Source organism: Rhamphochromis longiceps, linkage group LG22 (genome assembly GCF_057381845.1).
Source record: "Rhamphochromis longiceps isolate RC_006_pf linkage group LG22, R_longiceps_female_GT1.1, whole genome shotgun sequence".
Taxonomy (NCBI): domain Eukaryota; kingdom Metazoa; phylum Chordata; class Actinopteri; order Cichliformes; family Cichlidae; genus Rhamphochromis; species Rhamphochromis longiceps.
In genome coordinates this window covers 5,362,544-5,383,300 of record NC_140577.1, presented here as the reverse complement: position 1 = coordinate 5,383,300, position 20,757 = coordinate 5,362,544, and the positions used below count along the sequence as shown (strand labels likewise).

The 20,757-nt window shown below is 39.8% G+C and overlaps 1 protein-coding gene across 1 annotated transcript; it reads left to right on the top strand.

Moving 5' to 3' along the window:
• The first annotated feature begins 3,037 nt into the window (after positions 1 to 3,037).
• Positions 3,038 to 12,053, top strand: LOC146643208 (major histocompatibility complex class I-related protein 1-like). The gene is made up of 7 exons (XM_085396969.1): positions 3,038 to 3,087; positions 6,238 to 6,509; positions 7,059 to 7,337; positions 9,966 to 10,295; positions 11,491 to 11,574; positions 11,731 to 11,748; positions 11,854 to 12,053. Exons 1-7 carry the CDS (start codon positions 3,044 to 3,046, stop codon positions 12,051 to 12,053), a joined length of 1,227 nt encoding a protein of 408 aa, XP_085253095.1. The 5' UTR covers positions 3,038 to 3,043.
• The last annotated feature ends 8,704 nt before the right edge of the window (positions 12,054 to 20,757 follow it).

Sequence of the window (20,757 nt, the reverse complement as noted above, 5' to 3'; positions counted from 1 at the left end):
TCTGTCATCGTTACTGTAGTCCAATCATTCCTTTCAGACTCTCACACACGTGGGTGAGTAATTTTGTTATAACTTTGAGTTTCACTATGAGGTGTTGAGATTGTATTTACCTATTCTCGAGGTTGGAGGAAATGTAAGCAGCCCCAGAAAAGTCAGGTTATTGATTTAATTAGGTAATTTGAATAATTAATGACAAAAACATTCCTTAATGACATCACAAGAAAGTATGTTAGAAATACAATGTTCCTAATTTAAAGTCAAATTAATTTTGCAATTTTACAGTAAAACACTCATTGAAGTATTTCTCCTCTGAAACCTCTGCAGCCTAGAGCATCCCATCCCTGAGTTTGTGGCTGTTGCATTTGTTGATGAAGTTCAAATATGAAACTGCAATAGCAACAGAAGGGGGCCAGATCTTAAAACTGAGTGGATTGAAAAACTGATCCAAGGCACCTGCAGTGGTACACATTTCAGTTTTTGACGGGAATAGTCATCATTGATTACAAGGTCGCATTGATAGACGCAACATTTAAACCAAACTGAAGGCATGTATTTGTTCTAATTTGTTACTGCTTAAATGTTAAAAAGTGTGAACCTTCCATGTTGCTCATAAGTTGATAGATCACAGAGCAGACATTGACAGGGCAGGATTCGGTGGTTGAATCATCCGTCCCCACCAATGCCAAAACCAAATCTACGCCCTTGACCTGCTTCATCTCTGGTGCCAATGGCATCTTGACTCCAGCAAGTTCATAACATTGTTAAACTCCACTCTGCTAGTGGAGGATAGATTAGTAAAAATCTGCATTTCAATAAATCATGTTCATTTCCTTCAAATTATCTCTTTATACACATTGAAAAAAGTCTAACATGCAGTCATTCATTCAATCTAATAAGTGCCATTCAAAACAGAATAAAATCATTGATTTGATTGTGAAACCCTTTCTTTTTGCATTTTAAAATACCACTTTTGATTTGGATGAAACTAAATATCTGTACAAAGGACACAACGCAAAGTTTTTGATTTCTCTCAAAACATATTTCTTTTCATGTTGAACAGATAATATCTTTAATTTGAGTCAAAGTGATTTGCACTTAAGCACGCCCACCAGAAATAGACCGGGACCCATTTTTATTCCGCATGGCTGCTGGAAACATCGTGTCACATCTTTGATCAATTTCATCTGAAAATAAACGTAAGTAAAGCCAAGTGTGTTACAAAAGCTTTTATAATTTGTATTGCCAAAATTGCAGAAAATAACCCCATTTAAGCTGGGTCGACAGCCACCCCTAATTTTTGCATGATTGTAGCTGCTAGCTACAAGCTAGCTAGCTATCCGGCGCGACGTTAGAACTGGTTACCAGAAACCGACCATCACAGTCGGGAATACAAGTTTGGCAAAAAGCCGTTTTTTTTTTTTTTACCAGTATACTAACTAGCTAGCGTTACCACGATGCATCGGTGGTGGATACAGTGGTGGATACAGTGGATACATCGGTGGTGGATAATTACCACCACTAGTTATCATAATATGGGTCATTTACCTGAATGATTGGCATGAAGCAGAACTGTGACAGAGCTTTGTCAATGAAATCCCCAAAGAAGAATCCTTCGTCCTTCAGTTCTCCTAGAAGCTTGATCCATGACTCGACTCCTTCTTTTCTCATCACTCCCCACCAGCTCTCAATTCTCTGGTTTGCGGTACTTGCTCCTGTGATGTAGCTTCTGTCTCCTGCTCTATCATCCCCGTCATTTCTCCGTAAATAACGCTGGAGGTCTCTGACCAACACGTTCTCAGTGCCCATGTCAGTTCGTACGAGCCTGGGGAAACCCCCACGACTCTCCACTGCTTCCACAAAGTAACCTCCGATAACCTTTGGGTCACTGTTAGTGTGTGCGGCCCGCAGCCAAATGATGTTGCGTGAGAAACCGTCGATGCATCCATTAATACATATCCCATATGGCTTTAGTTTGTCATAAGAGTCTATGTGCCACACAAAGTTAGGCCCCTGAGCAAAATATTGCCTCCTTCTGAGACGTCTGGTCTGGCGAACCTGGGAACCTACTGGGTCCAGTAAAGAGATGAGGATCCTGACGTCTTCTTTCTTGATCAGAATGCCGTGTTGTTTGCACTTTGTAAACATCCACCGATAACCGTGATCCTTCCCAGGCCCTTGCAGTTGGTTCACAATAAAATCGATCCCGGCGTCCAGGTCGTACTTACGTCTGTAAAGCGACTTGGCTCTCAATATCCGGTTTAAATGTCTCTCCGTAATGATGGTTCCTTGCATTGCCAGGCTTTTCAAAATGCATTTGTAGCTCATTCCCAGCCTGAAATAAAACTCAATCAGACTGTCTCTGTCCATGGTGTATTTAGCCTACTTTTATGCTTGTGTCTCTACGCAGCTGTCCAGGAATTCTATCAATAAGATGTGCGCACGTTATCTATTTCGTGGCCACAAATGCGTAATTCGTTGCCACGTTATACCCTATTCGTGGCCACAAATTAGCATTTCGTGCGCACGTTATACCTATTTCGTGCCCTCGAAATAGTATTTCGTGGCCACAAATAAGTATTTCGTGGCCACAAATTAGCATTTCGTGGGCACGTTATACCTATTTCGTGCCCTCGAAGTAGTATTTTGTGGCCACAATTTATTTATTTTTTGTACCATGTCATCAGAGGGGCTCCGTATTTTACAGTGCAGAGGAGGTGTTCACTCTGCCGCAGGACATATAAAATGAACAAATCCCTTTTCCCCACCCATTTTACACAAATGCAGGCACACACAGGCAGGAACAGGTAACAGACATTTTACAAAAACAAGTTTTATGCCTCTGTAATAAAACAAAAGACTGAAGTCAAATTTAAATAGTATATGTAAGAGTTAAAGTTGTGTTTGGTTTCAGCTAAAGTTGAACATACCTGAAAACGCAACCTGAACCAGGAAATACCTTCAAACTGAACAAGCCTGTAAAACCAAATGACTCTTGTTCGTTCTTCAGTTTAACTCCAACACACTGAACATGGTGGCGAAGCTAATGATCCTGTTCCTCCTTTGTCACGCTGCATCTGCAGGTAAGATTGGGATCCACAATCAAAATATATAATAATTTACTTGGCAATGCTATTCTTAGGAAAATGCAACTAAAATGTGTCAGCAGACAGGTGAATCTAACTGTACAAGTTAAAAAGATTAAAAACGTATTTACAACAGATGTGACAAATAAATGCACTGCTCTGATAGTTGTGTGTATTAGATTTAGTGAAAGAAAGCAGTAAGAGACACTTCAATAACTACTTAAGCTAAACACACAGAACCTTTAAAACAGATATGTACATGTTAGAGCATTTATAATTATACAATATAATTATAATTAAAAGATTAAAGATACCCAAAACTGGTGAAGTTTTCGCTTGTCAACCATCAAAAGAATGTGAACCGGTTGCTGGTTCAATTTCAGCTGGAGAATTACTTGAACATCTGGCATAAAACTCTGCCAACTCAGATACTGCTAGCTGCTGTGGTGATTTTTCAATAATAAATAATAATGCGCAATTGTAGACAAAGGAGATTATAGCCCTTCTCAAGGATTTACAAGAATCACAGTTTCCATAGGAGATTCAAGTAAGGTCTCCTAATGATTTATAATTACTGAATTAATGTTTTTGACACTACTGTTTCTATTTAGTGCATGTGTAAAAAAACAAAACAAAACAAAAACCCTTTCTCATTTTTTTTTGCTGTTTGTGAAGCCTAATATAGACCATCCAATCACTTAAACACTGCAATTCAAGGTGTAATCAAATCAATGTTTTCCTATTGGAATGACTACTGGGATATAGTGGATCTCCATTCACTCATATCAGGAGAGAGAGATGCACACTGCGCTGTAAATTCATTAAAATATCTCAATAAAAACCGACTCTGCTCAAGGAGGAAATAAAACAGTACTTTTGTTTGGGGGAAGAGAGGTTGGAGAATATCCTGGTCTACAGTTGTGTTTATCTCTGTATTCAGAGTTGATAATAATAGTCCAACAGGAAAGCAGCATCCATTGGACATTTAATCCTGGAAATCCACACCTTCTCAAAGTTATAACCCACACTGAAAACAATGGAAATCTTGGGAAGTTGCAATCCACCAGGAAAACAATGGAGTCTAAATCCTTCTGAGTTAATAATCCAATATGGCAAAGAATGAGCAGAGTAAAAGTGAAAAATAAATAATACTAAAAACAACTTGCAAGTGCACAGTTTGAGCAGTGGTTCAGGCCACTTAGTTCTCTGCTGGAATTTCCAACTGAGAGCCAATTATCTGAGCTGCTCATCTTACAGAACACAAAGGGAAGAACAAAGAATGTTCCTGGGTGCCCTCTTTTTCTATGCTGCCAAGTGGACATTTGCCTCCCCCTCTCTCTCCCCCTGTCTAGCATTTACATAAAGTCATCTGACTTTTACACATGCATTATTTAAAGTTTAACTTTAAAATCACTTCATCACATTTTCTTCTTTTCTGTGTTACTCTCAACATAGAAAAATCCATTACATATGAACATTCAGTCACATATGAATATACTTCACGTAATGGTTCATTCATTACATGTAGAATACCAGTCAAAATTTTGGACACATCTTCTCATGTTTTTTCTTTATTTTCATGACTATTTACTTTGTTGATTCTCACTGAAGACATCAAAACTATGAATGAATACATATGGAATTATGTAGTAAAAAAAGTGTGAAATAACTCAAAATACATTTTATAGTTTAGACACTTCAAAATAGCCACCCTTTGCTTTGATTACTGCTTTGCATACTCATAGCATTCTCTCGAGCTTCATGAGGTTGTCACCTGAAACGGTTTTCCAGCAGTCTTGAAAGAGTTCCCAGAGATGCTGAACACTTGTTGGTTCTTTTGCCTTCACTCTATGGTCCATCTCATCCCAAATCATCTCAACTGGGTTTATTTGCTTTGTTGGTTATTATTATTATTATTATTATTATTATTATTATTATTATTATTATTATTATTATTATTAATAATCTATGTTTCTGTTTTTTCGTGTTTAGGGATTAGTTCTTAGGGTTTGTGTCTCATGTTTAGTGTAGGTTCAGTTCTGGTTCTAGTCTGCGTCTTTGTGTGGTGGTTTCTTGTTTCCTGTTTTATTGTGAAAGTCCGTGTCTTATGTGAGTGTATTCAGTTTTGCCTCCCTTGTCTCGTCTCGTCAATTACTTCCAGCTGTGTCCCCCACCTGTGTGTAATCTCCCTGTGTTCTTCTGTGTGTATTTAAGTCATGTCTTCTTATATTGTAATCTATGTGAATCTACTGCGCATCGTCCATGGGTTCTCCCGTCATGTGCCTCTGAGCACCCTCCTTGTTTGCGTTTAGTAGTTTAGTTTTCCCAGTTCAGGTTATCTTTAGTTCTGTTTGCCATTTTCAACTTCTGTTTTGTCTTACTATAAACCTCCTTCACACTTCCACGAGTGCCTGCAACTGGATCCTCCTTTATTTTTCTCCACACGTGACAATGAGAAGGAGTGTCCAAACTTTTGCCTGGCAGTGTAATTCTAGATCAGTAAGATTTGTCTTTAGCACATTCTCACAGACAAGGTCTAGACCTTTTCACTACTTAACTACATTTGTCAATTAACATATTGCTGAAATTCATATTTTGATTTGCCTGTGATTAAAAATAAAGATGATCTGATATTAGCAAAAGCATACAAACTCTGTTGTAGCACTCTATAAAAGACTGGATGTTGTTGTTGATGTACACTCTCTCTAATGTACTGAAAGGTAAGCCGGGGGGAGTTAAATCTCTGTCTATCCCCACCCTTTTCAATAGTTGACATGGTGACACCTTCCCATTGAAATGCATTATGTAAAAATTAGTTCTCACTGATACAATCGTTCCACCTTGGAAAAAGAACAGTTCAAAGAAATAATTTAGAGCTCAAAACAACCATGCTATTGATGCAATTATTATAGGCTCAAATAATCTTGTTCAAAAGCTTTTATGACTGTTTTACATTGTTGGCCCCACACATTTTTACCAAAATAAGATCAAGATGGTCTGTTGTCAAGTTTTATTGTTCATTAGACTTCATCAGCCTGCTGCAGACGCTTCTGTTGCCTTTACTGTATCCCAATGAATCAGTCATATTTCTAAACATCTTTCTTCATGTTTTATTTGGTTATTTGCTAACATCTTAAACATCTGTCTGTCCTACAGTGAGCCATATGCTGAAGTATTTTGGCACTGGAACCTCTGGAAACCCAGACATCGCAGAATTTATGTTTGTTTTAGAAGTTGATGACACAGAGGTGCTTTATTGTGACGCCAGCAAGAAGATAGTAGAACCAAGACAGGACGGTGTGAAAAAAATGCTTGATGACAACCCTGGCGCACTGGGGGAGTACACTCAACAGTGTTTTGAGCATCAGCCAGGCATTTACCAAAACTCGATTTCTAATTTAAAGCAGCTGTTAAACCAAAGTGGAGGTGCAGTACTTTCTTTGATATATTATGTCATATTATTATGGATGTATCTAAACAAAACTGATTTATGTAAAATTAATTAAAATAACTATAATTTAAAATATTTACAGCCTTAATTTTGTGCTTCTTAATTAAGACCATGAAACCTGATGTAAAACATACATATTTACTTGTTGTAATTACTTAATTGTTCTAAATCTTAGTCTTATATTTAAAATAGCTAGGTTTTGTTATTGTCTTCAAACCTTTTAACTTTTTTTCAGGTTCTTACACTTTGTAGTCTATGTATCTATCAGCTGACTTCTGTGCTGAAACAGTCTTTACCTCTAGTGTTTAATCTTTTCTTTTAATATTGAATAATCACATCCGAGCTGGTTTTAAATCATCCACAATTCGAGTCTCCACAGTAGGCTCCATTAGCGAAATCAATAAAGGTAGTCAGAATCTGACTTGAATCATGATGAAAATGCAGACCTTTGAGGATGGAAATGTGTCACATGATCTACAATTAACACACATAATTGTAATATTTGTTTCTTCTTCTCTTTTCAGGTGTTCACATTTTACAGTGTATGATTGGCTCTGAAATGAATGAAAACTCTGGAGAGGTAAAAGGCTTTTTACAGTTAGGTTACAATGGAGAAGGCTATTTGGAATTTGATCTAAAGACAATGACATGGATCCCACTGAAACCAGAGTTTAACATTGTCAAACAGACAATGGATGGTGACAGAAATCTAATTAATTACCTTGGAAACCTCTTCGGTACAATTTTTCTAGAGAGATTGAAGATGTTCTTGGATTATGGGAGCAGCTCCTTGAACAAAACAGGTAGAAGATATGTTGAAAGTCAGAGTTTTCCATGTTACAAAAGTGAGTCTCTTTTTACCTGGCCAAATCACTCTGATAACTCTCATGACACCAGAGGTTTACCCACAATGTGCAAATAACCAGAAAAAAGCTGATTTATTTACATGACATTTATATGAATGTTCATGGTTGAAAGAGATTTACATGAACACAATCCATGGTAAAATTATAGCACAATACAGCCTTATGCAGCTGCCGCAAAGCTGGTGACTCTTTGGCTCTAATTCAGAGTTTTCAATTGCATATTGATTTTCTTTAAATTTATTCTTTGATTTATTTCAAACTTTTCCAGCCACACATGTAGCCGCTAAGACTGGTGGACCTAAATCTTCACCACCACCACGTCTGGTATACATACAAGCGAAAAAGGGGAGTGGGCGAGTCAGCGCTCAGGGCACAGAAACTTAGCTGGCTTCAAACACCATTTATTTCCATAATAAAAAAAACACAGCCAGAGTCACAAATACAAGACAAAATTCCCCGTATACAATAAAAATAGTGTTGCAACCCGCTAAAAACCCTGCCGGCAGGAATGGTTAAACGCTAAAAACACAAAGCTAAAACATGTTTTCCATATACTAAAATTACTCTCCCATAGTCCCATAATCCCACAGTCCAGCCACACATGGGCGAATGGTCCTTATATGAAAGAGACAGGAGAGGAACTTCTCTTCCAGTATGGTAAAACTCGTCAGCAACAGACCAGGGAGGGGGCTCCTATCGCAGACCTGTCTCCTCCTGACAGCGCGTCGCCGCACAGTCCCGCCCCACTCCACACCTGAACACGGCCTCCCTCGTCTCACCGTCAGATGCAGGCAGAGGGGCATCCCTGCCCTGTCGTGCATTGCAGCCATCGCCACCCACTGTTGCCGTTCCTGCCGTTAGGACTAGATCGCCGAACAACTCGCGGCACCCCACAGTCAGGCAGCAGTAGGGATGGGTATTGATAAGATTTTAACGATTCCGATTCCATTTTCGATTCTGTTTAACGATTCGATTCTTTATCGATTCTCTTATCGATTCTTTTTTTTTTTTTTTAAAAAGGAGAACACTAAAGTCGATTAGCTTAGAACTGTGTTTTATATCTTCTCTTTGAACAAGATAGAAATTTAGGAGTAACATGGCCTTACAAACCCAACAGTGAGATCTTAAGAGAGCCACAGCCTACGGCTCTTCAATGGGGTGTCACAGGGTCCCCAGGAAAAAAAATGTATATGTAAAATAATAAAATAAATATTCTCCTGTAGCAATAACAAAGTTTAACATAAATTATTCTGTAGCAATTACACAAGAATATCCAGTAATGTCCTGCCTACAATTAAACACATTCACTTACCAAAGTGAAATCGGGGGCATCTGCTGTGGCAAATGGGTGCAAGCCTTTGACCACAAACTTAGACACTGCTCGGTGACATTCGTCTATCCTGGCCTGAAAGGAGACGCTACCGGTAGACTGCAGCGAGAACTGCCAGCATCTGAGCCAGACTCTGTCTCTCTCATCATGGTTATCTAAATGCAACGCACAGTAATAGCAGGTTTTGTAATAAGGTAAATCTCGCTAACATTATATGCAACGCTAATTGATTAGTTACCTGCAGTATTAACGGGAGAGGACGTGGAAACGCTACCGCTGCTGCTGGGTTGAGCTTCGCTAGTCCGGAGCGGATCAAAAACACGACTTTCGTTGAAAGCAATCGCGTGTTTTTTGAGCAAATGCTTTTGCATATTCGTAGTGTTTCCTCCCTTTGACGAAATCTCTACTTTGCAAGTATTGCACGTTGCCCTGTTGTCATCCTTTCTCATAAAGTGTAACCAAACTTTTGAGCGTTTGTGCCGCTCAAGCGCCGTGTTTCCTACTGGGTAAAAGACGCTACTCAACGTGATGACGTCATTCGGGGCGACTGGAATCGATAAGGGAATCGTTTTTAAAAGTGGCAAACGATTCCAAGGAATTGAAACAGTGGGAACCGGTTCTCAACAAGAACCGGTTTTCGATACCCATCCCTAGGCAGCAGTTCGTTCCACACACGTGCGGGGTTGCACGCGTTCCTTTTTCGCCTCCTCACCCTTCGTGCGTCACTCCTCTCTCCTTTGTCTCTGCGCTCGCTATCCCCTTTAACAGGTCAACCTGGCGGCTGATAGGCCACCTTGGGGAACGTCCCCACCTCACAGGTGCCTACAATTGACTGTTTAGTCCACAGTGGGTTAAAGGAACATGGTACAACATTAACACAAATATAAATATGAGGATAAAACCATGCAGTATAAATATCAATAAACAAACATGCAATATAAATATCACTATAAAATCATGCAAATAAAATCAACACTATGTACCAATACACAGATTGATAAAACATAAAACACAAATTTCCGCTGTGTGACACACATATCCTACTGGTACTGTGCTGTTTTTCATCAAATATGTACACTACACATGCTTTACTCTTGACAATATATATTTTTCTTAATATTGCCAAATTAAATTTCTTCATCTTTCTTCTTTTTTCCTTTCTTTCCCCATTTTTCATCTCATATTTACTTCCATCCATTATCACTCAATCTCTTTCCAATACTCCCTCTCTCCAGTTCTTCCCCCAATGTCTCTCCTCCAGAAGACTCCCTCCTCTCCAGTCAGCTGCCATGCTACAGGTTTCTACCCTGACAGAGCTGCGATTTTCTGGAGGAAAGATGGAGTGGAGATTCATGAAGGTGTGGATCCTGGAGAGATCCTCCCCAACAATGATGAGACCTTCCAGATGAGTGTTGATCTCAATATTTCATCAGTCACACCTGAAGACTGGAGGCGATACGACTGTGTGTTTCAGCTCTCTGGTGTGAGCGAGGACATCATCATCAAACTGAATAAAACAATTATCAAAACGAACTTGGTGAACAACAAAACACATATTGATGCAGGTGAGAGATAAAAAATTTGATTAGTCTTGTTCAATTATACAAATTTGTCTATCTATCTTTCTATCTATTAGGGGTGCAACAATACTCGTATCAATATGTATCGAACAATAAATTTTTTTTTATTTATTTTATCAACTTTTCTTCTGACGATGCTGTCTGTGTTGAGCGCTCAGTGGATCTGCGTTCGACTACTCCGCCTAGGCTGCACTGTCGAGTGCAGATCCACTGAGTGCAGTGCAAGCTAGCAAGACAGAAGCTAAGCTCGTTGCAACATGGCAACTGCCTCAATGCTACCCGGAATTGAACCTCCCCCACCCTCATTCAGATCAGGTGTTTGGAACTATCTTGGTTTTCATGTGAAGCATGACCCTGATGGTAAGCGCGTCATGGACAAAAGTAAAACAATTGGTGGGAACTACTGCGTTAGCGCAGTTAGCTCGTTAACGTGTTGACGCCGTCCAGCCCCACGCATGGGGCGATCCGCGGTAACTTGTAAACGGAGATTTGCCGCATTATGGCGTTAATGTCATTTTAACGAGATTAACGCTGACAGCACTAGTGGGAACACAACAAATATGACTGCACATTTACGCCGACATCATCCTAGTGCAAAGACAAGTGGAAGCAGACAAAAACAACAAGCACGCATGCTACAAACTTTACCCGAGTCATTAGACAGCCGTTAGCACATGATTCTCCTTATGGGGACCTGATATGTTTAATATGCTGCTGAGAATATAGCCCAGAAGAAGCGGATAGTATATCTTTTATTTTGGAAAGAGCCATTTCTCTGTAATAAACTCTCTTTTCCAAAGATGAGTGATTTCTCAATCAGATAGATTTATTTATTATTTTATTATTTTGTTGTTTCAGCAACATTAAATTTAAAAACTGTACTTTTGAGTTAAAATATATATTTATAATTTAAATAAATGACAAATTAAAAAGGCATGAACATTTTTTTGTATCGAAAACATATCAAACCGTGACACCAAAGCATCGAACCGAACCGTGAATTTTGTGTATTGTTGCACCCCTATTATCTATCTATGCATATATACACATACACATACACGCACAATATGTTCACAATAAATATGTAATTATTAATACTGTAGAATGAATGTATTTCTATTTTAACTTGCTTCATCTGCCACTTTTATCATGTTTTTTTTTTTTTTTTTAAATTGTGCAGAGTTGCCCATCATTATTGCAGCCTTTGTTCTTGTTTTGATCATCATTGTTGCCATTGGAATTGTTGCTTACAAAAAAAAGAAAGGTAAGAAATTGAAATGAGCAGACTTTCCCAGTCAAATGATAGCAGCAGTGCAATACTCAGTTACATTATTTTTGAGAAATACACAAATAAAGTTTAATTGTCAGATTTTTTAAAAAGTGGCAAAAACTTAAATGATGTTTTTCCCTTTTAATTCAGAAAGCCATCCATCACCTTGTAAGTACAATGTTATTTTTCTCTGATCTGCCATGCATTCTGGGGTTTAAATAAATAATTTTACTAATACTGTTCCTTTTATTATTAAATATTTAAACTGAACAGCTCCTAGCATCATCATAGAATTGAATGGGAGATCTGGTACAGAATCACCGGACTCAGCACAGAGATCTGGTACAGAATCACCGGACTCTGCACAGAAATTGGCTACAGAATCACCGGACTCTGCACAGAGATCTGGTACAGAATCACCGGACTCTGCACAGAGATCTGGTACAGAATCACCGGACTCTGCACAGTCTTAACATCTCCAGTTACACAAGAACAAGATGATTTTCATATTTACTTTAAGATTTGTTATACTTTAAAAAATATTACATACCTTTATTGTTTTACAATTAAAGTGAACATAAAATACCACATTTATAAAGGCTAACTTCCACCGTTGAGCCCTAATCTTAAAAAAGTCTAGATATAGATATAACATTGTCTGAAGCTATATTTAAGAAACAAGTGTTGATATAAGCATTAATTTCAATATTTTAGATTATATTTAATGCCAGAATGTGATATCACTAGGTTGGCTGGTTGCTGCTGATAGACTACCACTTTATACAAGTTGCCCTATTCACTCATTCATTCATATGCTTTTTCAACATAAGTGCTTTACATCTAACATTCACACACATTCACACTCTGATCCTTGGCTCCTCCAGTCTCCTCCAGCCAAATATCCTTGGGTAAGATACTAAACCAAATTTGCTTTGTGGTGCATCCATCAAGCTACCAACCTTATGATTAGTAGATGACCCAATCCACCTCATGAACTATAACCAGTAAGCAAGGTGTTTTTCCTTGTAAGCCAGCTGATGTGAGTTAATAATGAAGACCATGGCTGTGTCCCAATTCAGAGACACAGCCAAGAGACACAGCCAAGAGACACAATGTACACACACTACGTGTACTACGTACGCGTAGTGTGTACTATAAGTACTATAGTAGTACGTAGTACTACTATAAGTACTACGTACTATAAGTACGAGAAGTGCGGAAGTGAGAGGCGTGTGAAATGGGACGGTCTAGCCTTCGTTGCGCTGTTCAGGTTGCCTAGCAACCATGATACTAACCGCGAGTAATGTTTCATACAGCTTTGTTTGACAGAAATGAAGGAGAAAAAATGTTTTGTTGGTCATTCATTTTTGTCATGACATCACTTTGATTAGTTGAGTATCTGAGGCTGAAACCACAGGACTGTAAAACATGATTGTTGGGCTTCATTTCTGTGCTGAACAGTCATATCAAGATTAGTTAGTAAATAACAATTAGCTCATGTTGGTAGTATTGTCAGATTATTATGATATATAGATATATCTATATATATAGATATATATATCTATATATATAGATATATATATAGATAGATAGATAGTAGGGGTGCAACGATACACAAAATTCACGGTTCGGTTCGGTTCGATACTTTGGTGTCACGGTTCGATATTTTTTCGATACAAAAAAAATGTTCATGCCTTTTTAATTTGTCATTTATTAAAATTATAAATATATATTTTAACTCAAAAGTACAGTTTTTAAATTTAACCCTAACCCTTGTGCGTGTTTTTTATTTTGACAGCGAATGCGCACCTGCGGACCACTTATGTGCAGCCCTGGTTATTTAGCTCGTCATATTGCAGCCACAGAAATTCTTTTGTCCATGAAACCATAAAGCTGCACTTTCTTTTTGCCTTATAGTCTGATTTGTCATAACTTCTCCGTTTTGTGGTAAGCTTTTCTTTGGCTGTCACTTCTTCACCCTGACCTGTCTTATTTGGCTCAGCAGAACTAAAATATATATCTGTCTGTGAAGGTCATCGTAGTCAAATATAAATCCTGCTGCTTTTACACACGCACTCACATAAGCTCAGCGATTCTCTGCGCGATCAACCTCTCACATGTTTAAGCTTGCTGTGGAGATTTCACTTGTCATGTTTGCATAGTAAGCTACCAATTAATAAGACGATGTCAGAGGAATTGGTGCACAAATTATCATCACTCACAGATCAGTGCTGTCATTGCAAAGTGAAAGCAAAAAAACAGCGAAGCGAATGGATGGATGGATGGATGTGCTAACAGCTGTCTAAATGACTCGGCTAAAGTTAGTAGCATGCTTGCTTGTTTTTTTTTCTGCTTCCACTTGTCTTTGCACTAGGATGATGTCGGCGTAAATGTGCAGTCATATTCGTTGTGTTCCCACTAGTGCTTTCAGGTTAATCTCGTTGAAATGACCTTAACGCCACAACACGGCAAATCTCCGTTAACGAGCTACCGCCGATCGTCCCGTGCATGGGGCTAGACGGCGCTAGCGCTAACACACTAGTTCCCACCCATGTAATTGAGCATTGCGTGGCACATCCAACATACTGTTTTACTTTAGTCCATGACTCGCTTACCTTCAGGGTCATACGTCACATGAAAACCAAAATAATTCCAAACGCCAGATCTGAATGAGGGTGGGGGAGGTCCATGTTGCAAGGAGAGCTTAACTTCTGTCTCGCTAGCTTGCCCTGCGCTCTTCCTTCTGACGATGCTGTCTGTGTTGAGCGCTCAGTGAATCTGCGTTCGACTACTCCGCCTAGGCTGCACTGACCAGCCTAGGCTGGTCTTGGTCACATAGTGACATAGTGACATAGTGACCAAGACCAGCAAAATCTGTATTTTTAAATGATTTTCCTGCTGTGGGGATGAACAAAAGTATTTTACCAGTACAATATAATCTGCAGTATGATCGTTGCTTTAACAATGTAACAGATAGCTTTAAGATGGCCTTAAGATGTTTATGCATACTGTTATCATATTAACCTTGTATTCCAGAAGCAGTTATAGCTATTTTATACACATTGCATATCTGTGCTTATTTTGAGTTGATGTTCGGTTCATTAAGGGTCTTAAGCTTCACTGGCGTGACTGTCCAGGTGGTACATGCTGAGGGAAACTAGAACATAGAAGGAATTGCAATACATGCTTACAAAACACTTATATCAGGTCATTTCTATTATCTTTTATATGTTCATATTCTTGTATTGAGTTTTAAGTAGTATCAGTTGGTTAAAACATTTATTCAGTTTATATTATATCTTTAGTTTTAGTAAACTGTGACACATTTGACAGTGGCCTCTGTTTGACTGTGAGCGTTAGTAGGTGAGAGGTTACACAGAGTGCCAAGTGAGATCGTGACATATCATGTTTGCTTGTAACTGTGGGCTTGCAGAAGCGCTAGCTCACTGCAAAACATTGTCTGCGGTTTTGGATAAGCGCTAGTCAAAAAGGTTGACAGGAAACATCTGCCATGAAGACAGAGATAATGTTCTTTTCAAACTGTGTTAAAAGTCATTGTGGTTTTGATTTGACCTATGTATGAAATGTATCTGACGTTGAAGGGGCGTCATTAAATTCAAGCCCTGATGGTATAAAATATCTGCTTATGCTTTGATTAGTCGAAGATCAATTGCTGTCTGCGTACGGAGTGACCTTCCCACGCGTGTATTAAAATCATCGTTTGACTTCACCCGGCCGGATCAGTGTGGTTATTCTTCGATTACCTCTTGTACCCTTCCTCAATATTGAACCCTTAACACTGCTTATTTAACCATAATCATGACAATGTAACCACATGGTGTACTGACAGGTTACTTAATGTGTATAAAACATATAAAATAAAAAAATAAAATGCACACAAAAGCTAATACAATTCTATTTACATTTTTACTGCACTTAAGTACAATTTTCAGGTATCTCTTCTTTACTTTAGTATTTATTTTTCTGACTAAATTTTTACTTTTACTCCCTAACTTTTTAAACAATTATCTGTAGTTTCAACTTTTTACATTTTCAAAACAGGCTACTTTTGCTTTAATGCATTTGTGCCGAGTTATTATTGCATCACTGTGTGCCTCCAAACATCAAACTTATTTGATCCTAAAAAGTAACACATGAGAGGCAGGACAGGATAGGAAGAAGAGAGGTTAGATTTAAGGGTAAGGACTCCTCAGTGGGATTTGGGTTAGACCAGGGGTGTCAAACTCAAATACACAGTGGGCCAAAATTCAAAACTGAAACAAAGTAGCGGGCTAACGTTAATATTTATTGAAATATATTTATTCCTCCAGATATAAGAATGAATCTTTTCTTATGTACTCAAACACGTTTTGCTGAAAAACTGAATATGGAACAAGCAAAGCTTAATACTAAACAATGTATATATATTAGCTGTATAATACCAGTAGGCCAGCTTTAATAGTAATTTGGTATGGCTTCGCGGGCCAAATGTAATTAGGCTGCGGGCCAAATTTGGCCCACGGGCCAGAGTTTGACACCTATGGGTTAGACTCTAGTATTTTCCTCCACTGAATGTCAACTGGAGTGCCACCACTGAACATTAGTTCAACATGTAAACACCACGTTTCAAAATCCACTTCTCCTGGGGGTTTTGACACATGGCCTGAGAATGAGCGTAACCATTTGGATTGGCTATGTGTTGCGACAGAGTCATTTCTGATTACATGTTCCACTACTATACGCTGTATCTCTGGTGGGTTAGTTACTTCGTCTGTCACCACTGGAAGTCTGGTTGGAGTAGTCTTTGGTTTTACAACCCTACAAGGCTGAGATTTAGCTGAATGGGTGACTGGCTGGGATGTAAGGGGTCATCTGTGGTCGTAATTTAGCTTTGCTGTCTTTCAAGGGTGTAGTACTGTGGTCAGAATAACTGTCAACGTCATTTCCATCGCTCGAGTCAGTCAAAACAGGGTCTGGCTATGATGATATAGTATGATGCAGTGCTGGCCTTTCAATGCAACTAGTCTGCCATTTTACATTCTTGTTAGTCACATTTTCAATCTCAAGGGGAAATTCGGAGTCCTTATCTATGTAACACACAATACTTTACCACTATAGCATGTAGAGAAAGTTAGGATCTTGAGCTTATGTTCTCTAGGAATCGACTAAGGAGCGAATAACACACAGCTAAAGAACATTTAAGATTTATTTAAACAAAATCATAAACGGTCATTCAACAGTTCACAACAGTTCCAATAGTCCATATTTGTCAGTCCGTGTATTCAGTTTCATAGTCCAAAGTTCAGAGTTCAAAGTTCTTTTCAGTCTTTTCAGTTCAAGTGTGTGAAGTATGTGTGTAGTGTGTTAACCCTTTAAGACCTACCATAGAACCAAGTCCATCAGAGCTTATATTATATTTTTACATGCTGTGGAGCCATTTTTTGGAGCATTTCAAGTTGCTATACATCAATACAACCATTATAGCCCAAATTTTAATAATATGTCTGCATTAAGTGCATAGTAATTACATAAATTGCAAAAAAGTGCAATAAACTACAAAAAAATTTAAAATCGTTTTTGTTTTTTTTAACATATATTTCTAGTTAGAGAAATTTAAGAGGCTTATCCCTCAAAACTGTAAATACAAAAAAGTTGCACAAACTAGTTTCCCACCAAAGGAAATTTATTTTGAGTGTTTTCATAGTTTTATTTTTGAGATACACCAATTTTCATATACTACAGGAAAAACGAAAAAATATATTATAGTGCAAATTTGCAAAATAACAGCATATGCATCAAAATAAACTATTTCCAGCAGTGCAATATGAGTCCTAAGCATCCCAGAAACGACACAGAAAGTCATGAAGTCAAACATAACTTTTAAAAACACAAGTATAAGCTCATGAGGCCACGATGGTAAAAAACTACATTTCCGCAAAATGACGTCACTTCCGGTTTCGGGCAGGTCATGCGGTCATGTGATAGTTCGTGCTAATGGACGTAGGAAGTGTTACAAACAGCTGATCGGATCAGCAAAGCGTGTTTCTGGAATATTATGTTTTTGTTGCTACAAGCGCTTTTTATGCAGTTTTTGCAAAGCTATATGTGGAAGGAAACTGTGACCGAGGACAAGCTGATGGCATAAGAAGTAAGTACAATTCCTCCGGTTTCATATGCAAAAAAAATTATTGCGCTAGCTCACGTGGTTGCAGTGCTACCGGGATTTAAAAATAGTTACGCAAAATGGAGCGTGTCCGCTCCTACCGGTTCTAAAGGGTTAATGTACTACCCAGGTAGTGTATTGTTTTGAGAGCTCATAAGCTTATCTGTCAAGAAGTAAAGCAGTTGTCACTTCTAAGTAGGCTGGAAACCTTCCTGCATTGCAGTTGGGGATCCTGAATCCTGGATTTCAGTTTCAAAAAAAAAAAAAACAACCTGCACGGGGCAGTAAACACATTTCACATGAATAGTATAAAACAAATTAATCACCACTAATGATCAAATACCTCTCACTCTTTGTATATAATGGCTTAATGCAATCAATAATAAAATTAATCAAAGAACCTTAAAACAATTTCCACATCATACAAATTTAACCGTTTAAAACCGGCATGCGTAACTATTTTTAAACCCCTGTAGAACTGCAACCCCGTAAAGTAGCACAATATTTTTTTTGCATATGAAACTGGAGGAGTTGTACTTACATCTTATGCCATCAGCTTGTTCTAGGTCACGGTTTCCTTCAACATATAGCTTTGCATGTAAGAATAAAGTTACATTGAAACCAAGCACATCATTGTTTTTCTTGTGACATTACCAATAAGTTTGATGTGTCACATGGCCCTCTTCCTATTGAAAAAACAAAAGTTGTATCTCTAAGATGGCTGACTTCTAATTGGCCACCATGGTCACCACCCATCTTGAGGAGTTTGCCCCCTCACATATACTAATTTGCCACAAACAGGACTTTAATATCACCAGCCATTCCCATGTTATTGCGGTGTATCCATATAAATGGCCCACCCTGTATATAGGTACATAAAGCCCTAACTGGACAGAAAGCATGTAGGCGCTCCTGTTCAGGGTAGGAGAAAGGAGGAGAGCAAAAAGCTTCAAGCTCCAATGGTGTGCATTGGAGATAAGGATTTTTGGGCACAAAGGCTGGATTTGGCCTGAGTGTGACTCTAAAGTTATCCCGCGTAAATCGGGTGCACTCTTTGTGTATTGACAGCGCATGAATATCACTGATACGCTTTGCAGATGGGAGAGCCAGGAGCAATGCATTCTTCAAAGACATGATTTTTATTTCCACCTGGTTTAGTGGTTCAAATGGTGGCTTTGAAACTGCCATCAGCACCAGGGATAAATCCCACGTGGTAACGAGAGGTTTAGACACCAGGTGAAGCCGTCGTTCCCCTTTCATGAAACGGCAGACTGGGTGATGGCTCACTGGACCATCCACAAAGCCCACATGACAGGCTGAAATGGCTGCTAGATATACTTTAATTGTGGAAAAGCCCTTTCTTTTATCTAACAGTTCCTGGCGAAAGGAGAGAATTGTTGTCACAGAGCACTGAAAGGAGAGAGTGTGAGACTTTCCACACCATTCCTCAAATACCCTCCACTTGTTCTCATACAATGATCTTGTGGAGGGGGCTCTAGCACTCTGAATAGTGGCTATAACACCCCGGGGGAGTCCTGCCGTACTCAGATTCAACCTCTCACGGGCCAAGCCCACAGGGCGAGGCGCTCAGGTTGAGGGTGAAAAATCTCCCCCCTGGCCTGGAAGACTAGTTCTTGTCGGAGAGGGAGAGGAGAGGCCAAGGTTCGCTCCACAAGAGAGGCATAATCTCTGCTAACCAATGGGACCTCGTCCACCTTGGGGCGATTAATATCATTGTTAGCCCTCTCACTCTGGTTAGAGTGGGAGAAATTAAGACCTGTGAACGCATAAAGCAGAGCATGTGGCCAATTGTGAGCTAATGTGTCTACCCCTAGCGGAGCCTCCTGGTCCCTCAGGGAGAAATACAGTGGACACTGAGCATTCTCCCTCGAGGCAAACAGATCGACCTGTGGCTGGCCAAAGCGGGTCCAGATTTGGGTCACCACATGTGGGTGCAGGGTCCAGTCCCCGTACTGCGGGTTTCCCCTGGACATTAAGTCTGCTCCCAAGTTCAGAGCTCCTGGAATGTGAGTAGCTCTCAGTGACAACAGATTGATGCTGCTCCACATGATCAGTCTGCGAGCCAGCATGTGCAAAGGACGGGACCGTAACCCGCCCTGCAACGGCGGTCCCGAAAAGGCCAGCAGGGTCGATGCTTTCATCCAGAATGTCACGTTTTTATTTGTCCGAAAGCCCCTACAAGTTCAGCCATCTTGCCCCCTCCTGTAGGATGATGATGCTGAGAGCTCTGCCTGCTGCTTGTACTGCTGCTCCAGTGAGGCGGAGACACTTGTCCGTAACAACGCCCAGCTCTTTCAACAGCTCGCTACCATCTGGGTAGCAGCAGTCTGGTCCTGGAGCTCCGCCAAGTAGGCTAGCAGGAGCGATGAGGCGTTCAATCCCCTCACAGTGGTGGCAACTGATTTATACGCCTTGTCAGCCAGGGAGGACTGCAGGCATTCGGCCTTGGAGGGCAGGAATGGACTAGATGACATGGAAAGTTTCTGGTTTGGGTGGAGATGAGAAGCCACCAGATTCTCCACTGTGGGAATTTGGTAGATGCCCTTCTCTGTCATTCCAGCGCAGTCAAACACCGCCGCTCCCTGCACAGGGTTGGGTGATGAAAATGGCTTTGCCCAGCAGCGTGTGACCTCGTCCACGCATTCGAGGAAAAGAGGGGCGGGTTGCAGCCCGAGGCACATCACACACGTGTCATGTGTATCTGAACCTGAGATTTTGCAACCACAGGGGCAAATTCTTGGCAGCGGTTTGCAGTCTGCCATATTAAGGAAGCTTGGTGTAGCTAGCTTGGCATGGCTGGACAGCTAACGCTGATCTTTTTTTCTTCTCTCGGGTGGGTAGCTATGGTGAGCTAGTATGACCTAGCTAGTGTGACAGCTAGCGCTTGTGCTACTTGGCTTGGTGACTGTGTGTAGCAAAGACAGTTAGTTTGGTCAGCTAGCTGTTGTGCTAGGTGGCATCTAACACACTCTCCGACCTGGCTCTGTGGTGAA

Bases quoted from the DNA above. Each gene is read 5' to 3' on its own strand.
- LOC146643208 (XM_085396969.1), top strand. From the start codon at position 3,044: ATGATCCTGTTCCTCCTTTGTCACGCTGCATCTGCAGGTAAGAT. The intron at 6,510-7,058 runs GTGCAGTACTTT...TTCTCTTTTCAG, and splicing joins GCTGTTAAACCAAAGTGGAG to GTGTTCACATTTTACAGTGT. The intron at 7,338-9,965 runs GTAGAAGATATG...CCCTCTCTCCAG, and splicing joins CAGCTCCTTGAACAAAACAG to TTCTTCCCCCAATGTCTCTC.